The sequence below is a fragment of the Cyrtonyx montezumae genome, unplaced genomic scaffold (assembly GCF_038088225.1).
Source record: "Cyrtonyx montezumae isolate F1298 unplaced genomic scaffold, pur_monq_1.0 scaffold_11, whole genome shotgun sequence".
Lineage (NCBI taxonomy): Eukaryota > Metazoa > Chordata > Aves > Galliformes > Odontophoridae > Cyrtonyx > Cyrtonyx montezumae.
Window position 1 is genome coordinate 15191620 of NW_027071837.1, and position 20142 is coordinate 15211761.

General features: G+C 40.9%; 1 protein-coding gene across 3 annotated transcripts in view; it reads right to left on the reverse strand.

Moving 5' to 3' along the window:
- Positions 1–20142, reverse strand: part of GRIA3 (glutamate ionotropic receptor AMPA type subunit 3) — a 134987-nt gene that overhangs the window by 62692 nt on the left and 52153 nt on the right. For all 3 annotated transcript variants that reach the window (XM_065729670.1, XM_065729669.1, XM_065729668.1), the window contains exon 4: positions 9600–9787. In XM_065729670.1, coding sequence (XP_065585742.1) covers positions 9600–9787 — 188 coding nt within the window. The remainder of the gene's footprint in view (positions 1–9599; positions 9788–20142) is intronic.

Below are 20142 nucleotides of genomic sequence, written 5' to 3' on the forward strand. Positions count from 1 at the left end.
TGAGTGCCTTAATTCAGTACGAGTAAGCAGGCAGTTGGATCTTCTCTATCTACCAGTGTCCTGTCTTCCTTCCACTTAGTTAGAGCCTATCAGGTCAGACACACTACCTGAAGGTCAGCAACTGTGATGTCAATGGATTTGGGTATTGCTCTCTGATCAGATACATTTGTGGTGTGGTGTTGGTCAGTCACCAGGTCTGAGGCGTTTCAAGGGTCTCTTGTCAAATTTCAAACACCTTTTTCATCACAGTGACACTTTTTGATGCCTTCTTTGGAATTCTGATATTCTTAATAACACTGTACCTCAAGCTTTTTTGAAGAGTGTGGTGGTAACTTACTGTATATTTTCTGAGAAGCTTCCCTCAAAGCTTGAATGACCTGTTTCAAAGACAACTAATTTGGTTGGACTATTTGGGACTCTGCAGAGCCTACTGATATGAAGTGTACAAAGATTCCTATTCTGTGTTCTTCCTGCTTTTGACAAATTCTGAAGCACTCAACTTTTTTGTATTTTACCCAGTCAAGGATGACCGTCACTCATCAGTGAAAGCTCTGGAAATGGATCGTTTGCCATGCAAGTTCATCTCTGAGAAGTTTTGCTAACCTGAGAACAGATATGTAGTGATACTCTAGACAGCCCACAAGAACACGAATTTCTGTTAACTTCTCAGGTGGGTAAACTTCTTGGTAACCATCACGTGCTTTGCACTGACACACAAACAGCTTTACAAAAGACATCAGTGCTTCTTGGCTCAGGAAAATTAAGCAAATGAGTGTACATGGCTGTTCTAGTACAGTTGATTAGCTCACCCTTGCAACGTTCACGGCTAAGGTTCCAGATTTCCTTCAGCCTGTGATGCCCAGCTCTTATCCTAACAAAACCTACCACGACAACAGCCCTCTTGCCTGTTGGCAGTTGTGGCTCCTTTCATTGTAGAGTTTCAAGTCCACATCATGTGTATCAAATTCAGCACCATCAAAACTGACTTCCAGACCAGCCTCTTTACTAAGTTTCTCAACATCTAAAGCCACTTTCACAGAGGCTATTGACAACAGCAGTCACGCATTTACTCAGAAGTTTCCAAACCTTATGCTAGAATCTGATGTTTCAGCCCAGCCATCTGATGTGAAGACATATCCACACTGCTAACAAGCAGCTCCTAGTGAGCTTCAGTGCCTCAACCCTTTGTCAGAGGAGATAGTATCTAACAGTGCCTTTTGCCTTTCAAAATGGTGAGCATGAGTGTTGGAATGTCTTCTTGCAGTCACAGGCAAATATAAACAACATTCATTTCTTCTTATAGCCCACAGAATAAGCGATACTCCATCAGTCTTAACTTCCATCAATGTGCTAGGATGTACATACATTAGGGGAGGAGACAAAGAGATTAGGTAAGCTGAGGAACACAGTTATCATTTAAAAAATACATACATTTTCCCACCCCACCTCCATTCAGCATGTCAGGGTAAAATCCCAGTGTTAGTTCCTGGAATTGAACAGAAGTCCTTGGAAACAGAATTCTTTTTATATAAACTATTATTGCACGTCAGGATCACTTCAAACTATTACTGGGATATAACCCAGAAGTGTCGCAGTAATTCAGTCCCAATGCTCACAGGAAAATCTGTAGGGGGGGCTTTACAGCAGAGCACTGCACTTCAAGCACACTGAAAAACACTGAACAGCAGCCAATCTTTCTTTACTTTTGAGCATTTTCTTTCCTCTTTAAATGTCCTATGAAATTAACGGAGAAGAAATCAGTGCAACCTTCCCTAGGAAAGACAAGGTTACTTTTTCTTTTACTTTTTACTGTAAATGGAATTCTACTGTGACTAGAATTGCATTCAATTGCTCTCTTCAGTGCTTTGAAGGAGTTTGAAAGGTTTATTCTGCTTCACTATAAACAGCACTCAGCAATATTCCCCATATAACTTAGTGCATAAATCACAAGCCAAAAGAGATTATGAAGAGTTAATTTATTTTTACTAGATTTAGTCTATGCAGCAGGGGAAGCCTTTTAACTCACATGAGGTAATAAAGTTGCAGTAATATTTTTCTGAGCTGATTCTTTACGTACATTTTCCCAGTATAAAAGATACTCAGGGTGTTTTTAAGGCTCTATGTATATTGCACATTATTTTGTTCAATTCATACTCTGGAGGACTGAGTTTCCAGAAGCATATACCCCATTACTGCTACACGTGCACATCCATGGTCTCAAACAAATAAATATGATATTGTAACACGAACTTTTTAAAGCCTGTGAACACTAATTCCCTCTGAAACAGTTTTGTTTTTTTTTCACCTTACCAGTTGAGCACCATGGCACATTGGTGCTTCAGGCTTAGCTGATGATTTGTAGGGCCTGAACCTTTTTAAAACTTCCAGGGTAGCCCTGGAAGCTTTAACCTATTCCAAACAGCCCAAAGGAGTTGTACTGGAATGAAGCTGGGATAAGATAAAGGAATCACAGGTGGATGAGTAATTACTAGCAGCAAGTAACTTGCTATGGTGCCTTGCTGTGTTACGGTTGATACAAACCCGGCTGCAATCCACAATGAACGTGTCATAGCTGTGGATCACACCTAGGGGCCTCATATTTATCCACGTGCCCCTGTTAGGCTGTAGCTGTTGGTTGCTTGTCTCATACAGTGCACTGCCGTTCTCTGGGCTAAAGCAGAGAGAAAGTGCCACCCTGAAAATTAGAACTGCAGCATTTCAATGTGCTTTGAAATGCGCTTGGGTACATCCTGGTGTAGGAAGGACCCTAAGAAGCACCACTGGCTCTCTCCCCCAGATAACAGTGATTCATATCACACTGAAGCCATTTATCCCCATTTAGTCAGCTATGAAAAGAGACATAAGCTCTTGCGTGCCTTTTCTTGTACTGTGTTAGGACTTCTCTTGTATATGAACTTACAAGACACCAGAACTATCACGCTGCCTCTCGTGATGTACAACGCCTGTTTGCACAGTGGTATTGTGCTATTACTATTCATTTTGATAGCGTGCTTCCTTCCTTTCCCCACAGTTGGTTCATCTGGATTGTTGCCAAGATGGTTGCCTTGGAAACTAATTAAGTAAAGCCTTTGGTTAGAAGCAGACTTTCAAGCATTAAACTATTTGAGAGACAGATGCAGAAATTAAGGTAATGTCTGTGAAGATGAAAGGGTTTATCCTTTATATGGAGAAGAAAGAACTACATTAAATGCTAGCACTGAAATAAGGTAATTTCTATACAACACTGATTTTTAAAACCTGGAAAAGACGTGTGACCAGAGATTTTAACATCAGACATCGGCTTAGAAGAGGTGGAAGAAGAGCTGTGTGGGATGGGGAGACGGACAGATAGAGCAGGACAAAAATCTGAGAAGATCACACATTGAGTGAGTTCACGCCAGCAGTCCCTTCTCCCCCAAACATTCCATGCCTTGAGATGATTTCTTGTGAAGCTTGTTTTTGAAAAGTACCAGCAGAGCTAATGAAAGACCAAATCCTGTTCCCACACTCCAAGCTCAGCATGGGACGCATCCATGTGTGCATTTGCTTCCAAAGAACATCAAACGTGTCAATGAGAGGCTATCACAAAACAGCCCTCAGGCTCGGCCCTTCTGCTGAGGCTGTCGGTGAGGGTAACAATTAGTGCCAGCACAGGAGCAGCTGGCATGATGCAGACACAGGCTAAATAATGAGTGGGATGCACACAGGGCTTTGCGAGGGCAAACACAAATGCACATATTCTGCGTGCTGAAGCTGTAGAGAAAGGCAAACTGTGCAGCAAAACATACCTCCAGAGCTACCTATTAGCTGAAATTCAAAGCAAAGGAAGTGTGAGTACAATGGCATCAATTTAAATACCATCTCCAGGATAACGTTCAGGATAATGATTGACTCTATACCCACAGCAGTGTAACTGAGAAAGGATTCTGAATCACTGTACATTTAATGGCAATGCAGAGGTTGCCATATAAATATCTCTGAAACTGCATAACGGCGTACTGCAGGTGTTGTGGTAAAGATATGCAAATGCCAAAAGCAGATGCATGTACGCGCATTGGTGTGCACATTTATATCCTCTGAATTATCACAAAACATAAAATGAGTAATTGCTACTATCACAGGAAAATAAAAACTCTAATGGTGACTTCAGGTTCATACATCTCCAGCATAAAAAATCAGATTTGCTTGGCAGAGGTCTTCTCCATGTGGCAGCAAGGGACACTTGGCATTAATTTTTATTATTACTGAGCCGATACATTTAAAATTGTTCTTCAGTGCTTTTTGAACATTTTCAAAATTTGTGTGCCATTACCTCAGTCTGTGGGATGACTAATACCCAAACTGTTGAATTCCTGTCATTCGGAACCTGCCTTGCCAAGTCCAGGTCACAGCTCTGGAGAGCCATTACTATTTGCAAGGCAGAACTACCCCCAGGTACACGTGCAATGTGCCACATGTGGGGCAGATGAACCCAAGATGTTGCTTCTCTCTGCTTTAGCCCTCCATCTCTAGCTCTGTATTAGTTTTATGGCTGAGAGCAGTAGGCCCTTCAGGCAGACACAGCTGTCGGTTCTGACATATGCCCATTTTTTACTTACCTTTTGCCAGCTACAGTCCTGAGGGTAACTGACTCAAGTAGTTCCCCTTTCCTCCCCACAAGCCCAAACAAACCTGAAACTCTCTGGATGTGAAGAGAAAGAAGTGACCCATCATTCTGCTTTAGAATCCAGTTTTGACAATACTCATGGGCATCTAATGAAGAAATGTCCTAAATTTTAAAGTTTCTAGTTCACTGGAAATATAAAAATGAACTGTACCACTTTGAGTGACGTTACACAACACTGTAATTATTGGATGCTCTCTCCTTCAAACGTCCCATTGTGTTTGCAGGCAGTTATTGTTGCTGTTTTTGATGATTACTGGTGCAACCTAACGCGGTGTTTGTCCCTTATTTTTATGACAAATGGCAAAGCTGTTTTGCAGCAAGCCCAGTCCTCTGAGATCGGAGCAGCTATGCAGAGGGAGAAAAACTTGGAGATAGTCTTCTTAATCTCAAACATTCATACTCAAATGTCAAGTCACAGTCAGTGCCCGCGCTGGACAGAGTTCAGTCAATCAGATTATCCTTCTTAATCCTATGGATGCTTTACTTCAAGTCATCTTTGACAGTTTTACTATCACTGTAAAACTTTGGGGACTGCATTCTCTGCTATAATATTACTTCTCTTTGTGAGATGCCTCCACTCAGTAGAGAGATTACCTTGGAACCTAACCTATACGGCTACGTTTGGAGATAGTGTCCTTTCGATAAAAGCACATGGGCTCTCAAATAATTGGGTCTTTTGTAAAGTTTCACTGTTTTGATCCCAAATGGAGTTTCTTCCTCCTTATTCTCCCTCAGGAGCTTTACTTCTTAATGGACACAAAGCCACTCTAGTCTGAAATACAGTCTGTTATCTTGGGAATAAGAAAAACATATTTCTTAACTCAAAAACATGTCTCTAAATACACGGTTGAATAGGCTAAAGCTTACTGTTAGTTCTCAGAAGAAAATGTTCTGTTTATGAGAACAAAATTTTATATCTATCTGTGAAGGAATATGGGAATATTTTAGCATCTAGGGACAAGAAGTGTGGGGAGCTTATGAATTTTGCATGACATAAGTGTTGCTATCTGTATGCTTGAGAGGCCACTAGATGATTAAATTGGATATAGTTTTGCTGTGCAAGAAGTGATACAGCTCCACATGGTTACAGAACTATAGGACAAATGAAGAAACAGATGGTAACCAGGAGAGCAACTATTAATCTCTGTGCTTCCTTTTACTGCACAGTTAAGGAGAGAGGACTAGAGGGGACCTGGGCAGGGTATCCACCTTTAGGACACAATATGGGGACACTGAAGGATTCTCTGGGATAGTGAATGAAGCCAGATGTGCTACACAGGGAAACTTGGCACAAAACAGGATACCCAGAAAGGGTACGAACTGAGGTGTCCTCTTTCTCCTCCTTTACATTCACATACCTGGAGACATCCTTTCATTGGTACCAGCCAACCCTGAGGAGATAAATACCTCACATGATAGGCATCAGAACTTAGAAACATAAGGACATGCCATACATTAAAAGCATACAAAATAATGAAGGTCACTGTCTTGCATATCTGGATGTCACTGGAGGAAGGTACAAAATATTCCACTAGGACCTGAAGTCCCTAGAAAGAAAGTTCCCCAGGTAGGTCATTGTCTTTAGGTAAGCCTACACCTTTGGAAGAGAGGTGCATATGGTTTGAGATGGTTGGAAAAAAAAACAAAAAACCAAAACATCAAAAGGAAGAGAACTGCGCACACTTACTAGCCTGACTCTTCAGAAGAGGTCACTTCTTTAATCTGAGCACTAATACAAAGCTACAGCATGTGGTTTCTGGAGCAGAGAACTGACAAGCTTGCCAAACAGCCTGGCCAGGAGCCCGAAAGTCTGATAGCAAACTCAACACGTGCAAAGACTTTTTAGTGGTTTACAGTCCATTTATTTCTGCTATGACTTTTGATCTTAAACAAGTCCTATTTTGAATTCTCAAATCTAGGGTCTCTGACAAGAGCTGTCCTTGGCAGAATAAAATGGTGGCTGCCACACCTCCATAGTGACTGCAGACAGCACCTTCCCTGGGGACAGGCATTGCTCCCAGAGGCGAGAGCCTTGAGGATGCATCCCCGAGGAGTGCAGAGAAAGAAGGATGGAAAGGGGACCAGTGCTGAGGCAGCCACAACTGTGGGAAGCTTGTCCTTCTGAACTGTGCCATCACAGGCAGGGAGCCTTGATGGCCTTCCCTTTTCTCTTGCTGGGTATACCTGCAGTGGTGTAGTTAGCATGGAAATGCTACTGCCTTAGCTGAGCAGCCTCTCTAGACTCCACACATAGCACTAATTTGACTTTCTAAACTGCCATCAAACATAGATTTGAAATATGCAAATCCAGAGTTATCTTTCCCCTCTATGGTATGCTATCAGCAAACACAGTTGGCTATAACAAAGACAACTCACCATTCCCTTGAGCAAACTGGATGGCTGGATTTAATACTGCACGTTTGTGAAATTTTTTAGCTACCTTATGAGAAGATAACAAGGCAAGCAGATGAAATGGAAGGAAATGCCTAAAACCAATAGTTATTCAGCTGACAATCTGGGGACACGTATTACTGACTTTCCCTGCAGAAACTTAATCACAGCTCTTGAATTCCAGCTTAAAAAACAAATAAAACTCTGGGAAGTGTTGCCAGAAGATATTTTTAGCATACGAAGCACCAGCTTGGGATCTGCTTGGACAACTTTTTGTCAAGTGAATGGTCCTGGTGAATTAAATGGGAAAATACTCCTATGAATATGCTGTACAACTGGAATCCACTAATTGGACTGCTAATCAGACAGGATTAGTGCTAGAGTATTTGTGTAAGAAGCTAGATTTGGTTTGCCTTAATTACAACTTGTTGTTTCCTAAACAAAAAGTTGTAAATCCATTTTTGATACTGTAAACTCAACAATTTCACTCCTGAGTATCTTCAGTGAAATTAAGGGAAAATAATCATGTTCCATACATAGGAAAACATACGTGACATGCATTTGTATGTGAAAATGTCTGACAGGTTTGGCTGCAAAGCAGCGAACTAATGGTATCCAACTGCTTGGCTAAAGCTGATTGAGGTACAAAATCCAACTGCAAGGAAATTTCAAGATCTTTTAGAAATATTTCAGATTACTTTGGATAAAGGCTTCATGAAAAGTTCAGAAGACAGACAGTGAGCACAATAACAGAGAAAAAGCCTCATTTAACAGTATAGAGAAGGGCTCTGTGCAAGCTAATGACAAGAGAAAATCTATAACTATGCTGAAGCGTGAGCAAACTACTGTAGAGTTCAGGGATGCCCAGTGGCCCCAGTAGCAAATCTTTAGTTACACAGATAGAAAGTGGAATCAAACTTTCAGTACAATTATAAGCTCTTTGTATTTCAGCTTCGAATGGCTGCAGAATAAATATTTGTCAGTTGTTCTGCTAGACCAATTGCTTGGTATTGAAATAGAATATTTCTCTCACATATAATAATAATAATAATATAAAAAAAAAGAGTGAACAAAGCGTAAATGGACTTAGAAAGATCAAACAAAAGGTCTATTCTCTAGCTAAGAGAGGACCCAAAGTGTTATTAATCTTGGCTTGGGTATTCTCCTGCATCAGTCTTAGAAGACTGGGCTATGGGCATGGACTTTCACAAGAACTTTTTAAAGATAAAAGTTGAGTTTCTTACAGTTTGTGAACTTCCCTGAAGAGAACAGTCACCATATTGACTAAAAATTACTGTGTGGAATGCAAAGCTACACATTAGCATTGCAATCATTTAGCAGTAGTTACGGATCAGTGTGGCCTTATGCTGTCTGCTCAAGACAAAGCTCCCTTCTCTGCCAGTTGCTGTCTATCACCAGCACCTCTGAGACCTGTGGCAGCGATTCAGTCCCCACACACCAGCCCTCCACCATACCTCAGGTCCTGACTGGAACGGAATATGCTGGGAAGAAACTCTGTGAATATGCCTTTTGCATTCTCTAGGATCCGATTATAGCAGTGAGGTCAGTTTGCTACTGGTTTACAAGACAAGATTTCTGAAAGAGTGTTAATTCTTCATGAAATTCAAATGATACTTTTGATCTATCCTGTATCATAAGCCCCTAGTCAAATTTCTGAGGTGGCCATAATCAGAGCATTTTTCAGTCTTAATACAAACAAACTTTCACATGCCTGTGAATAAACAAGCCACATGGATTAGGTCCTGTACCAACCCTGGCTTTGCTGCGAGCCCAGGCGGAGGGCTCTGCTCTGTTCCTGCTCCCCATTATATCTATCTGTTCCTATACTTCTTTGAGCACACTGCACAGAGAGATTGGGACGCAGGCATTTTGGGTTGCAACGTGGCATAGCTGTGGGTATGGCCATTCCCATGGGGCAAGGCAAACAATAATTAGACAGGGTGAGATCAAACTAGTGACTCAAAACTGGATCCTCACCAGAAAAGGTGGGGTCTATCACCTGCAATTTAGGCTTGTCAATAGCACCAGCTATGCAGAGGGAAGGGATTAATGTCCCCCAAAGCACTAATGAACAGTTTGGACTACCAGTTGAATTTTTCATTAGCAATACTTCCATTTGAAAATTGTTTAACATGATTCATACTACTTCACTGGCCTTTTATTTCCTGTCTCGTGTTCCACTTAATAAACCACACTTGTCTGGCACTCCCTACAAGAAGCCCTGACACTAGTAATACTGCTCTGGCAGCTGAGGCTTCAGATCTTAACCTACTTAAATTAATTCATTATTGACATTCGGAAAAAAAAACATCACAGAGACAGTTCCTGGTAGGTTACATGCAAGTGCTGCCACAAACTATGGGTATCAATGAGGAATTCTAAGGTTACTAGGTAACTGGCCAGTCACTGGGACTCAAATCTCAATGAACATTCAATTAATTTCTAGAAATGGACAGTTCTGGAAACATTAACAAAATGAATCATTGAGAGACCACGGTTCCTGAAAATTTCAAAAACATACCTGTTCCAAAATGGTGTTTATTCTGTCTACTTCACAGTCAATTAAGTATCTCTTTTCTTGTCGCCTGTCCATTTCCTCTATAATTCTTCTGAATTCTTGAACATCCTTTATGCTTCCTACTGATCTGGCTGTCACTTGCCAGTTGTTTTGAACTGCTGCTTCCATAATTGCCTGGAGAATGGAAAATCCTGTAGCAGAAGAGACAATGCAGCCATTTAAAATCAGAACAAAAATGAGAACTATTTTGGATGACAAAGGGTTTACAAAAAAATATAGCATCTAAAGGGACACAGACTAGCTAATAACCTGGAATTGCTTCATTACTTGAGAGAGCGAGTGTAAGGACCAGTTTCTTATTTTTGCTATGCCACTGCCAAAGCCACTGACATCAGCAGAATTGTTCGGCAGTACATGACTGTAAGGCGTATCAGAATCTGTCCCATATATCATATTATGTCCCCCTCAGGGATGTTTATAGTCGTGCTGGGGTTGATGCCAGCTGAGGATAGGAGCCTGCAGCCATTACTTGGGCAAAAGTCCATCAGTTTGAAGAGCCGGACAGAAGGGGTAATTTGCCTGTGCAGACTGCAGCAATGGGTCATTAACTGGCAAAGGTCCAAGCACTGCACAAGAATGCCAATTAAGGCATTGTACCAGCTATTGGAGCCCTGAACCATGAGAGAATATTCTACTGACATTCTCTGTGACTTCAAGAAATGTTTTTTAAATAAAGAGCGCAGCAGCATTAACTACACTTATACACTTACAGTGCTTCTGCTGAGGGAATACCAACTAATTCAGCAGCCCGAACAGCACGGTCCAACTGAAGACTGCACCATGGGAAGCTACACAAGCAAACATCCCATTTCTTGGGCACAGCTGTGCCCAGGCTGCAGGCAGAACTCAAGTCCCCAGGAGATGGTGTGACTACGAATGGCAACTTTCTTCAAGTTGTGCTATGCAGGGGAGTCACTGGGTGCAGAATTGCATCCCTCTATTTCAGTACGTAGCTGAGAATTTGGTGAATTGACTGTTTTGATTCAGGAAATTCAATTTTTTGCATTGTTCTAGTTCTTCCCAATTAGGGTGGATGCCAATCAAAGATAGAGTTCATCTACTTAAAACCCACACAGTTGTCTCCACTGTAGTTTCTTGGCATAGAAACATCCACACGAGCTATACTTCCACCCAGATATAGGCAGAACTGTCAGTCTAATCATTTGGTCACACTGTGAATTTCTTATCCACATCCAGGCTCAAGAAGCTCAGAACATCTTCCCACCCACAAACACCTACATAAGCAAACGTACCCAACAGATCAGTCCACCGTGCTGTGATAACCTATCCCTATTCTCGTGAAACTAGAAAGACTTTGAGTTACAGAGAAGCAATATACTCACTGTTTCATGTAGTACCAATAGCTATCTGTCATTCTGGCCATGCTGATAACAAACAACTTGTGCTGGAGTCTGATTTTCTGCAGCCTGCTGTAAATCTATAGTGACTGTCTGAAGGCAGGAGTTGTACCATAGTGTTGTTACAGATACAGAGAAGGAAAGAGTGATTTTCTAGACTGCAGTTAGATTATTATAATTTACCACGTGACTTCCTTAAGTCTCACACAAATGCCCTTACTTTCCCAAGGCAGCCTTCTCGAGTCTTCACGCTTTTCCTTGTATGAATGCACTTTATTATCCCATGAAAGGTGGTGACAATTAATACGAATACTGGTTGGGAATTCTTTCTGGCATCTGCTTTCCCTCGAGACCATTGAAACAGAGGCATTTACATATGTATAGTACAATGAACTCAGTCTTCCTTAACATCATATTTTACAAAAATGGCTGTGATATCTGTGACAGCATTATGATTCCATTACATGGAGGAGGAAGATCTGGGCCTGAGATATTTGCTTGGCTACAAATTAGGAATTCTGATGTGAGAGCACAAATAGCACTAATGGGGACTTGCAAATACTTTGAGTATAAAGATACGCTTTTTTAAAAAGTGACTCTAGAAAGCAATGAATATTTATAACTTTGTTTCATCATTCCTATGATGTGTAAGTATGAACCTTGAGGTTTCTTTAAACAACAGGAGTTTTTTTCCCCCACTCAGAAGTGAATAAAATTGTTTAACAAATTGTAAAAACACCAAAAATAAACAAAAAAATCATGACACTTAAAAAAAAAATCAATCGCTCTATTTTTTGTTTGTAACATATACAACACTTACAAACCATCTCAACAAAATAAATGGAAACAAATGCGCTGGAGTGCAGATGCCATCGATCAACTGCCACATACCCTGGTTTCATTCTTGAATCAGAGCTCACCTCATCAACCTTGAATTATCTCAGAAAAAAAACTTCACTATCTCTCTGATTTTGTCCCACTTCGTGCTTGTGTGTGTGTTTTTGCACATCATGTGCACGTGTTTTTACACACGGGTACTAGTGGTTACCATTCCAAGAAAGAGAAGAGCAAGGTTACTCAGTGTCCTTTCTCCTTGTGAAAAGACAATCACAGCAATCCCAGGGCAAATAAAAGGTTGCAGAGCTTCCTCATTTCTGGATACTCTACTTCCTCTTTCCCTGTGCCTCACCAAATCCTTACAGTCACCTTTCCCCTTGTCAGTTCCCAAAACACACCCTATGGCTAGTAGCATCTGTGTCATGTCAGCCAGCTGCTGAGGACACCTTTCCCACCATGGGGAGTGCCACTTGCCCCTCCTGACACTCCTCCCTGGAGCCCTGTACAAGCCTGTTCCCTTGCTTTTCAGAAAGCCTGCTCAGCACCCCTGCTTGCAGGAAAGCAGGGTAGGTGCTCCTTCACAAGCACGAGTTTCCCAGTCCCAACCTCTGGTACCCGCTACGCTGATCGCCTTCAGCACCATTCACTACATTGCTCCCCATGTGTTATTTCTGTAAACAACGTGTCCAGAATACAGCTGTACTCCACCATTAAAAGTGCTTATATAACACCAGTGCAATTGCATAAATAGAAGAACCATTTTGTTCTGAAATATGAACTCTTCTTCCTCCTTAAAGCAAAGCAAGCTGTGGCAGTTCAGGGGAACACCCAGGTAATGAATGCTGAAATAGTGCTATCTCTGCCTCGTAAGCTACCCATGGGCTGCATCAGATCCACCTGGGAAGACTATTGAGGACTGTCAATCCACAAGAGATCTGGGAAGATGAAACACAGAAAGGGTTTTCGTTCATGTTATCTCTGATTCATGCTGCTTCAAATGTTAAAGCCAAAAAAAATATTTGTAAGGCAAGAAAAAAAATGACTTCCTCCTCCAAAATGACAGCAACAAGGCTGCCTCTCAACGGGCTCACAACAACACCACAGCTTAAATTCAGCAGTTGCTCATCCTATAGTCATTGGTATAAACACATACAACAGGAAAACCTCAATCAGCCCCAAACGTGATCTTTCAAGTGTTTTTTTTCTTAGACTGTGAATGTGAAGGAAACAAGGTGGAGAACACGTTTCTCTGGAAGAGTGTCCTTCTGATGAAGGGGACAGACTCTTGAGCAGGGTCTGCTGTGACAGAACAAGGGGAAATGGCTCCAAGCTTAAAGAGGGTAGATTTAGTTTGGATGTAAGGAAAAAGTCTTTTACAGTGAGGGGGATGGTGCACTAGAAGAGGCTGCTCAGAGAGGGGGTGAGTGCCTTGTCCCTGGAGACATTCAAGCAAGGCTGGATCAAGCTCTGAGCACCTGATGGTGTCCCTAGTCACTGTGGGGGAGTTGGACTGGATAGTCATTAAAGGTCCTTTCCAACTTAAGGATTCTATGATTCTATGTCAGCCTTTCTGATGACACCATGCCCCTTTGCTGCACCAAATTAACACACTGGCATTACTGATATACAGTCATGCCTGGCCACAGAATGGCAAGGCCCATACTTGGAAGGACACACAACAGCTGTGTTATGCTTTGGGTGCTTCTACCCATGTCCTGGGGAGGGGCTGCACCTGCGGCTGCTGAATGCAACCACACGAGCCAGTCTGGCCTGTATCTACTAGAAGTACAAACTCTAGGCTTAATATTCAAGTTCAATGTAGTCCAACTTCTTCTTGAATTATTAATGATTTAACAAAGCTAACCCTCACCTAAACTGTCAGCAAAATGACTGGACTGGAAGCAACTACAGCAATAAAACCCAAATAAAACAAGTGCCCAGCTTACTACTCAGTGAGCTGAAGCAAGTATTTTGATTTTTGCTGACTGAGGCTTGCAAAGAGGGAAAATATTCAATACAATTTCTCTTCAAAGCATGGAAAATACGATTTGTTGCAATGCTGTATCTGTGCTTTAAACAATCCAGACAGAATTACATTCTGGGCAGCCTTCATTGCAGCCAGACTGAGACATACATATACTCAGTATTTTCGTGGGAAGAAATGCTTGTGTATTTGTCTTTCAGATCACTCCTTTGATACAAGGATGTCTGACCCTAGCAGCAGAGGTGAAGAGTACATTTAACTCTTTTTCATCTATTTATGAAGCTCACAAAACATATCCCACACCCTCGTAAGCAAAATTTATCTAAGGAGTTTGCTCAGCCAGATGAAATTCTACATAATTCATCATTGAACTTACTTAGACAACAGCGGTCATTAATATGCCATGAGTAAATGACCACACTGGAACATCTGTAACATCACACAAGAGCCCTCACAGATGGCACCAAAGTACTACGAAAAAGCTACTAGTGATATAATTAACTCCTGTCCTGAACATTCAGATAAGATTTTGGATCTTAACCTCCCATTAGAAATGAAGATTATTTGCTTGCAGCCCCTTCTTCCTTGATGAGTACTGAGAATCTTTAAAGGAATATATTTTCCTGGAAGGCAGCATGATTTTGCCTGGTGAATATCATCAACATCAGCTTTGATTCAAATACTTGTGTTTTAAATCTGTGACATGATACAAAGAACTAATATTCTGGCTTATGAGTGAGCTTCAGGAATTCAGGTGCGAGCTTACATTTGACCAGGCCAGGAAGGAGGCCATCAAGGCAAGCATCTCCCCAAGCCAAGCAAATTCTACAATGCCAGCTTACTTTGAGTGCACCAGAGGTCTGTCAGTTGAGATGCACATGGATACCGTGTTTGATGCTGAGCCTAGCACTAGTAGAAAGCTAATGGATCAATATGATCCAATATGAATACATGCAATTAAAAGCCAGCTACCCAGCTCAATCCCTGCCCCATCACTCAAAGTCCAAGCACATCAGTTTGGTAAGTATCCAACACACAGCCTGTGTCTGCTCAATGGTATTAAAGTAGGGGAAGAAGCAATCAATGAGCTGCTAAATTAATCACCAGCAAGAGGTGCAGCAACTGACCACTACACTGGTATGCTCTCACAGTCTAAAACATGCAAGTTCAAATTATTAAGTAAAAGTTGAATAACCACATTCCATCTACTTTTAACTTCAGCTTTGTTTCTATCTGGTAACCAGAATGAAGTGTTACACTGCTGCTCTGCTAGCAGACGATCTTCTAGACCAAGCAGCAAACACATTCTAATGTTAGTTGTTTCTTCTTGGATGCAGTAAGCCTCTAGCCTCCCCTGTACACACACTATATTACTACAACCTGTCAGCCAGAAACACAGAAATCTACACAAACAGACACGTCGGCTTGGTTGTGTGAAAGTGAACTTGCTTGGCTCTAAAAGAGAATTTACAGGAACCATCTGGTCTGCATTTGTTTGGGATGGGATATAGCTAAATATGCAGGAATTCAGATCTGCCAAATGCAAGTAAAAGCCTTATTTATTTTTTATTTTATTTTTTAAGTGCTTCTTTCAGAATGCTTTTCACCTTGATCTGTTCTTCTGTAACATTCTTGTGTTTAATTCATCGCACATTTTACTCAGGTTTTAGGTCAGTGCAACTCAGTGATTTTGAATATAGCTGTGCCAGTGTAAAATGAGAGTAATGCAGTAAGGGAGCAAGGAGTACAATAACCAAGGACAAATGTAAAGATACCATAAGCAATGCTGTCACTTCTCTAAGGGGACTTTTACATATGACTTCCACAATGACGCTGACAGGTTTCCTAGCATGACAGATAAGTATACCTCAATGCAACAATACGATCTGAAGCTCGTTGAAACAGATGCATCTGGTTTTAGCTTTGCCATTCTTTATTTAAGTATTTCCAAGTGAATAATAATATTTGAGCTGTTATAGTCTTCCGGATGCAAATGGGAAACAAAACAGATGAGATGGAGGCACTTAAAAAGTGAAGTATGCTGCTTGGGGAAAATATAACAGGTAAACAATTGTGCAGAAAAGGGAGAAAAAAAAGCACAGAAGACCAAAAGAAAACAATAATATACACCAAGAAGCAACAAAAGGTGAAGAACATTGTGCTGTCCAGTGGGCACAGGCTGCAGGGTATTGTCTCTGTACTTATTACAAAAAAATCTTGATACTGATGCTGTCAGAAAGATGACAGAGGTAGCGGTGAGGGCATCTGTCACCAGGAGATGATGAGAACTTGGCAACACGGGCCTAGGTGTTATGGAGCAGAGACTGCCCAAAAGAAAGTTTTATTTTTTTTTAAAGACACAAGCAGTGGAACTGTAAAACTACATAAATATTAAAAATAATTAACTTCCAAGTCTTAGGAGAGCTGAATGTGAATAATTAAATGGCTTAAATACAGAGTGATTTCATCTGTCAAGCTCTACACTGAGCCAAGGGCTTTGTCTCTCTCCAGCAGAGACCTGAAAGCCTGAAATTACAAAGCAAGCACAATACTGTCATAAACACAGTGGGACTCAAAACTTGGAGCTGAACTCCAATGATATGCTTGCCCAGTGCATATTTCTGAGTGCTCTGAACTCTCCAGCAAGGACATGCTCCAAGAGACATCAGCAAACTCAGAAAACATAATTTGCTGAGTACATTCCTGCATCCTTCTGCTGTCAGGAAACCGACAACCTAAGCTGCCAGATGCAACCTAGTTGACCAAAATGAGGCACTCAGTCCGTCCTCAACTTCAGGCACATTTGGATGACAGCCTGTAATGCTATAGTTCAACAGAAAACACAGCAACGATAGCAAGCTAGCAAAGTCCCAGGCTGCAGCAAATGAGGATAAATCCAAATGCAGCAGCCATGGACATAGAAACAAAAGAAAAAAAAAATCTGCTTACCCTTAGAAAGCCTCAGATAAGCAGGAATGTCTAGATGGAGATCCCACTGACAGCCCTTATTAAATGAGGTCTGGGGAGGGGTGGATCCTGGCTCCAGCCCTTCCAGTCGCTCTGGTACACTGCATGCACCTGAGCTCCCCGGGGTCGGCCCTGCCTTCCCACCAGGTGCTCCATCACAGCTTCAGGCCCTGACTGAGCATTTTCACTACAGAATCCCTTAAGTTCTCTTTCTACTCTGAGAGAAAGAGATACCATAGGAGAATGATGGTTTTTTTTCCCATGTTTCTAAGGCATGGAAACCAATGAAGGTTAAACAACCATGAAGTTGTGTAAGGCATTCTTCTGTAGTAATCATTCATGACCTGTACCTCCAATTGAGAAGCAAAAAGAGAACCAAAATGTCACGTTGACTAGCACTTAACTGATGATGCTAATTACTGAATGTTAAAAATACATACATAATTTTGTTTACATATTTATCTCAGCAAAAAGACTCTAATTAGGAGTCACAGAGTTAGCAATTACCAGGCTGGAAAAGAAAACCTAACCTGTCTGCAAGACAACTGAAGTAACATGAAGCCAGTTCTCAAAGGGAAACCTTACAAACTGCAAAAGTGGAGTATGTGCAAGACACGTGATGAATCCAACCCATCTTCTGGAGATGCAGTGACTTGGAGGGGATATTTTATCACTTAGAGAAAACTGGAGAATAGAAAGCCACAATGATGCAACAGTGGGCTGCTAAGCACCTTGCTCAAGGCTTACTGAATTGAGTGGGGTGGTGTGATGAACACTGACTCTAGGGAACAGAGGGCCTGCTTCTGCACACAGTGCTAATGCTGGCCTTCCTGTTGGCTTACGTTACTCCAGTACATGTGGGCACACAAAGCCTACGCTTAACACAAAGCAGTCCATACCATAAGAGATGTTTTTGTATCATTCAATTTTCAGAAAAATGTTAAAAAATAATAATAGCAGAATGAAGAATGGCTTGTCTTATACTGTACAGAGAATCAGTGCTAAGGCCAATATTCAATTTCAGGTTCTCCTTATTCATGTATACGTAGACATGACATAATTGAATACAAACATTTAAAGATTTTTATACTGCAAACACTGGTGAAACTACATAGTAAAACCATCAGTATGTTATCTCATAAACATTATGTCAGTAATCCTATTTATTAGAGTAAACTGAAAGCTACGTATCCCCTTACTGAAATGGGATACTGATGGGAAGACTTTCTTACTCTTCTGGGTGAAGTTGTACAATTTTGACACAACTGTGAATAAACTTAAAAGGAAAATATTGTGTGGAATTATCATCTGAGAAAGGAAATAAAAATTAATTCTTTTTTTAATCTTAAAACTCTTCTTTGTCCAAAAGAGAATATTAATACAATCGTTCTGATATATTGGAATAAGAAAACTTATCCACTTACCAACAGCAGAGAATTCGGAAAATAGCTAAAACCTGACTTCATATATCACTGCATACATTTGTAGCTCGTTAAATGAAATTTCAATGATTGATGTGAATTTAAGATTATTGATAACACAAGTTAATTCTTTGCCATGATATGCACATAGATTTAGCATGAGTATGCAAGAGTATTGCTGACTGCTTTCTTAAAAACATGCCTAGAACTGCTGAGTCTAAAAAAATGATAAATATTATTCCTTTGAAGAAACAATCACAGGAGATTATGGTAATCAGACTATGAATTGAAATACATATTCATCACAAAAGAACAACAACTGAGTTCACCTCAGATAAATGTCTTGGAAAAAATTATGCTAGTTGAATTGTCTTCAAACATAGTAAAGTTACTCTTTGTATCTGACCTTCAGTCAATCATGTTAGAAAAATATTTATTCCTCTCCCTAACCTTTATCTACACTTTCCATTTCTCAAACTACCTGAGCAAACAAACCTTTTGCCTCTGAGAATTTTCATTAGCAGATGCTATCAGCCTTTCAAAGTCTCTCTTCATCAACATCTCACCCTTTGGTATCCTGCATTTTAATTGCCCTTGCAGCTGGAACACATCTCACGTCTCAACCAGTACGTTAATTTCCTTTTATTTATTCTGAACGCTAAAAAAATACAGCAATCAAAGGGTGAGTGCTGATTTTAAAAGTATTCTGAAATTTAAATGAGTTTTTACGATAATATAGATGATAATTTATGGATCCATACTCACAGCATGTACACGTGTTTCTTCTCAGCCACTCTGTTATTTCTGCCTTTTTATTGCCTGCAGCTAACAACACAGAGCTTTCACAACAATTACCTGTATTTTTTCAGTTCAAGCATTTCCCTTTATAACAACCATGTACACGTTAGTTACAACGTCTCATATCAGTCTGAGATAGAGCTGTTCTCTTCTCTGACTACTTGGCAAATCTTGGCCTGAACTGGGATTGAACACATAAGAGCAGTTTGACTGCAGTGATCAGAGCATTGGATGTGTCACCCAACTTGCTGCATACTAAGTCTAGCTGCAGCAAGGGCAAGGGATGACAATATACAAATTCTGCAGAAGATTAGCATGACATTGATATACAGCACAAAATCTGAACGAGAGTAGAGCTTGGGGGGTAACAAGTTACCTCTTAACACAAATGAGGTGGCAGAACGAGTACACGCTGGCTCAGTGTGCTGCACCAGTGACCTAACTCCACTACTTTTTGCACCATGATGGTCTGTAGATCAAAAAAACCTGGTTTATCCTCACACACTGAACACGCTGCTTGCAGAGCTGAAACTACCAATAGCCAGCCAGGAGAATCATAGAACTTCACTTGCTATTGAAGGACAGCAGAGGTGAAACAATGCCTTGTTGTTAACATGCAACCTTATAATCTTATCTAAGTATTAGAGGTCTGCTTTATCATATCAAAAACATTAAGAATTTTAACATTACCCACGCCTTCTCTGTTCTCACACATTAATTGCTGGGTGCAGATTTGTATTTTGCAATTCCCAAACACAGTCAGTATCCTTAGCTGGGGATAAAAAACAACAGATTTATGTATCTGTGGACAGTTACTGGGGATGCTATTCCTAACTTAGCTCGTGGAGACAGCTTAGCTGAAATATTATGCTGAAATGTATGGAGATGTGTGAACATTTCAGCAAAGGTATCAGTAACTGGAGACATCAATGTGATTCAAAACTTCAGCTGTGGCTTCATTTTTCCCAGTTTTGATGTTCTCAGCTGGGGAAAGGAGAGAGAGAGAGCACTCTCAGAGCTGGCTCCACAATTAAGCTGGGCTTCAGATTCAAAGTTTCCAGGCTACGATTACAGCACAGTTCCTTCCAAGACCTTATGCCCAGGGATTGTTGTTCCCTCCC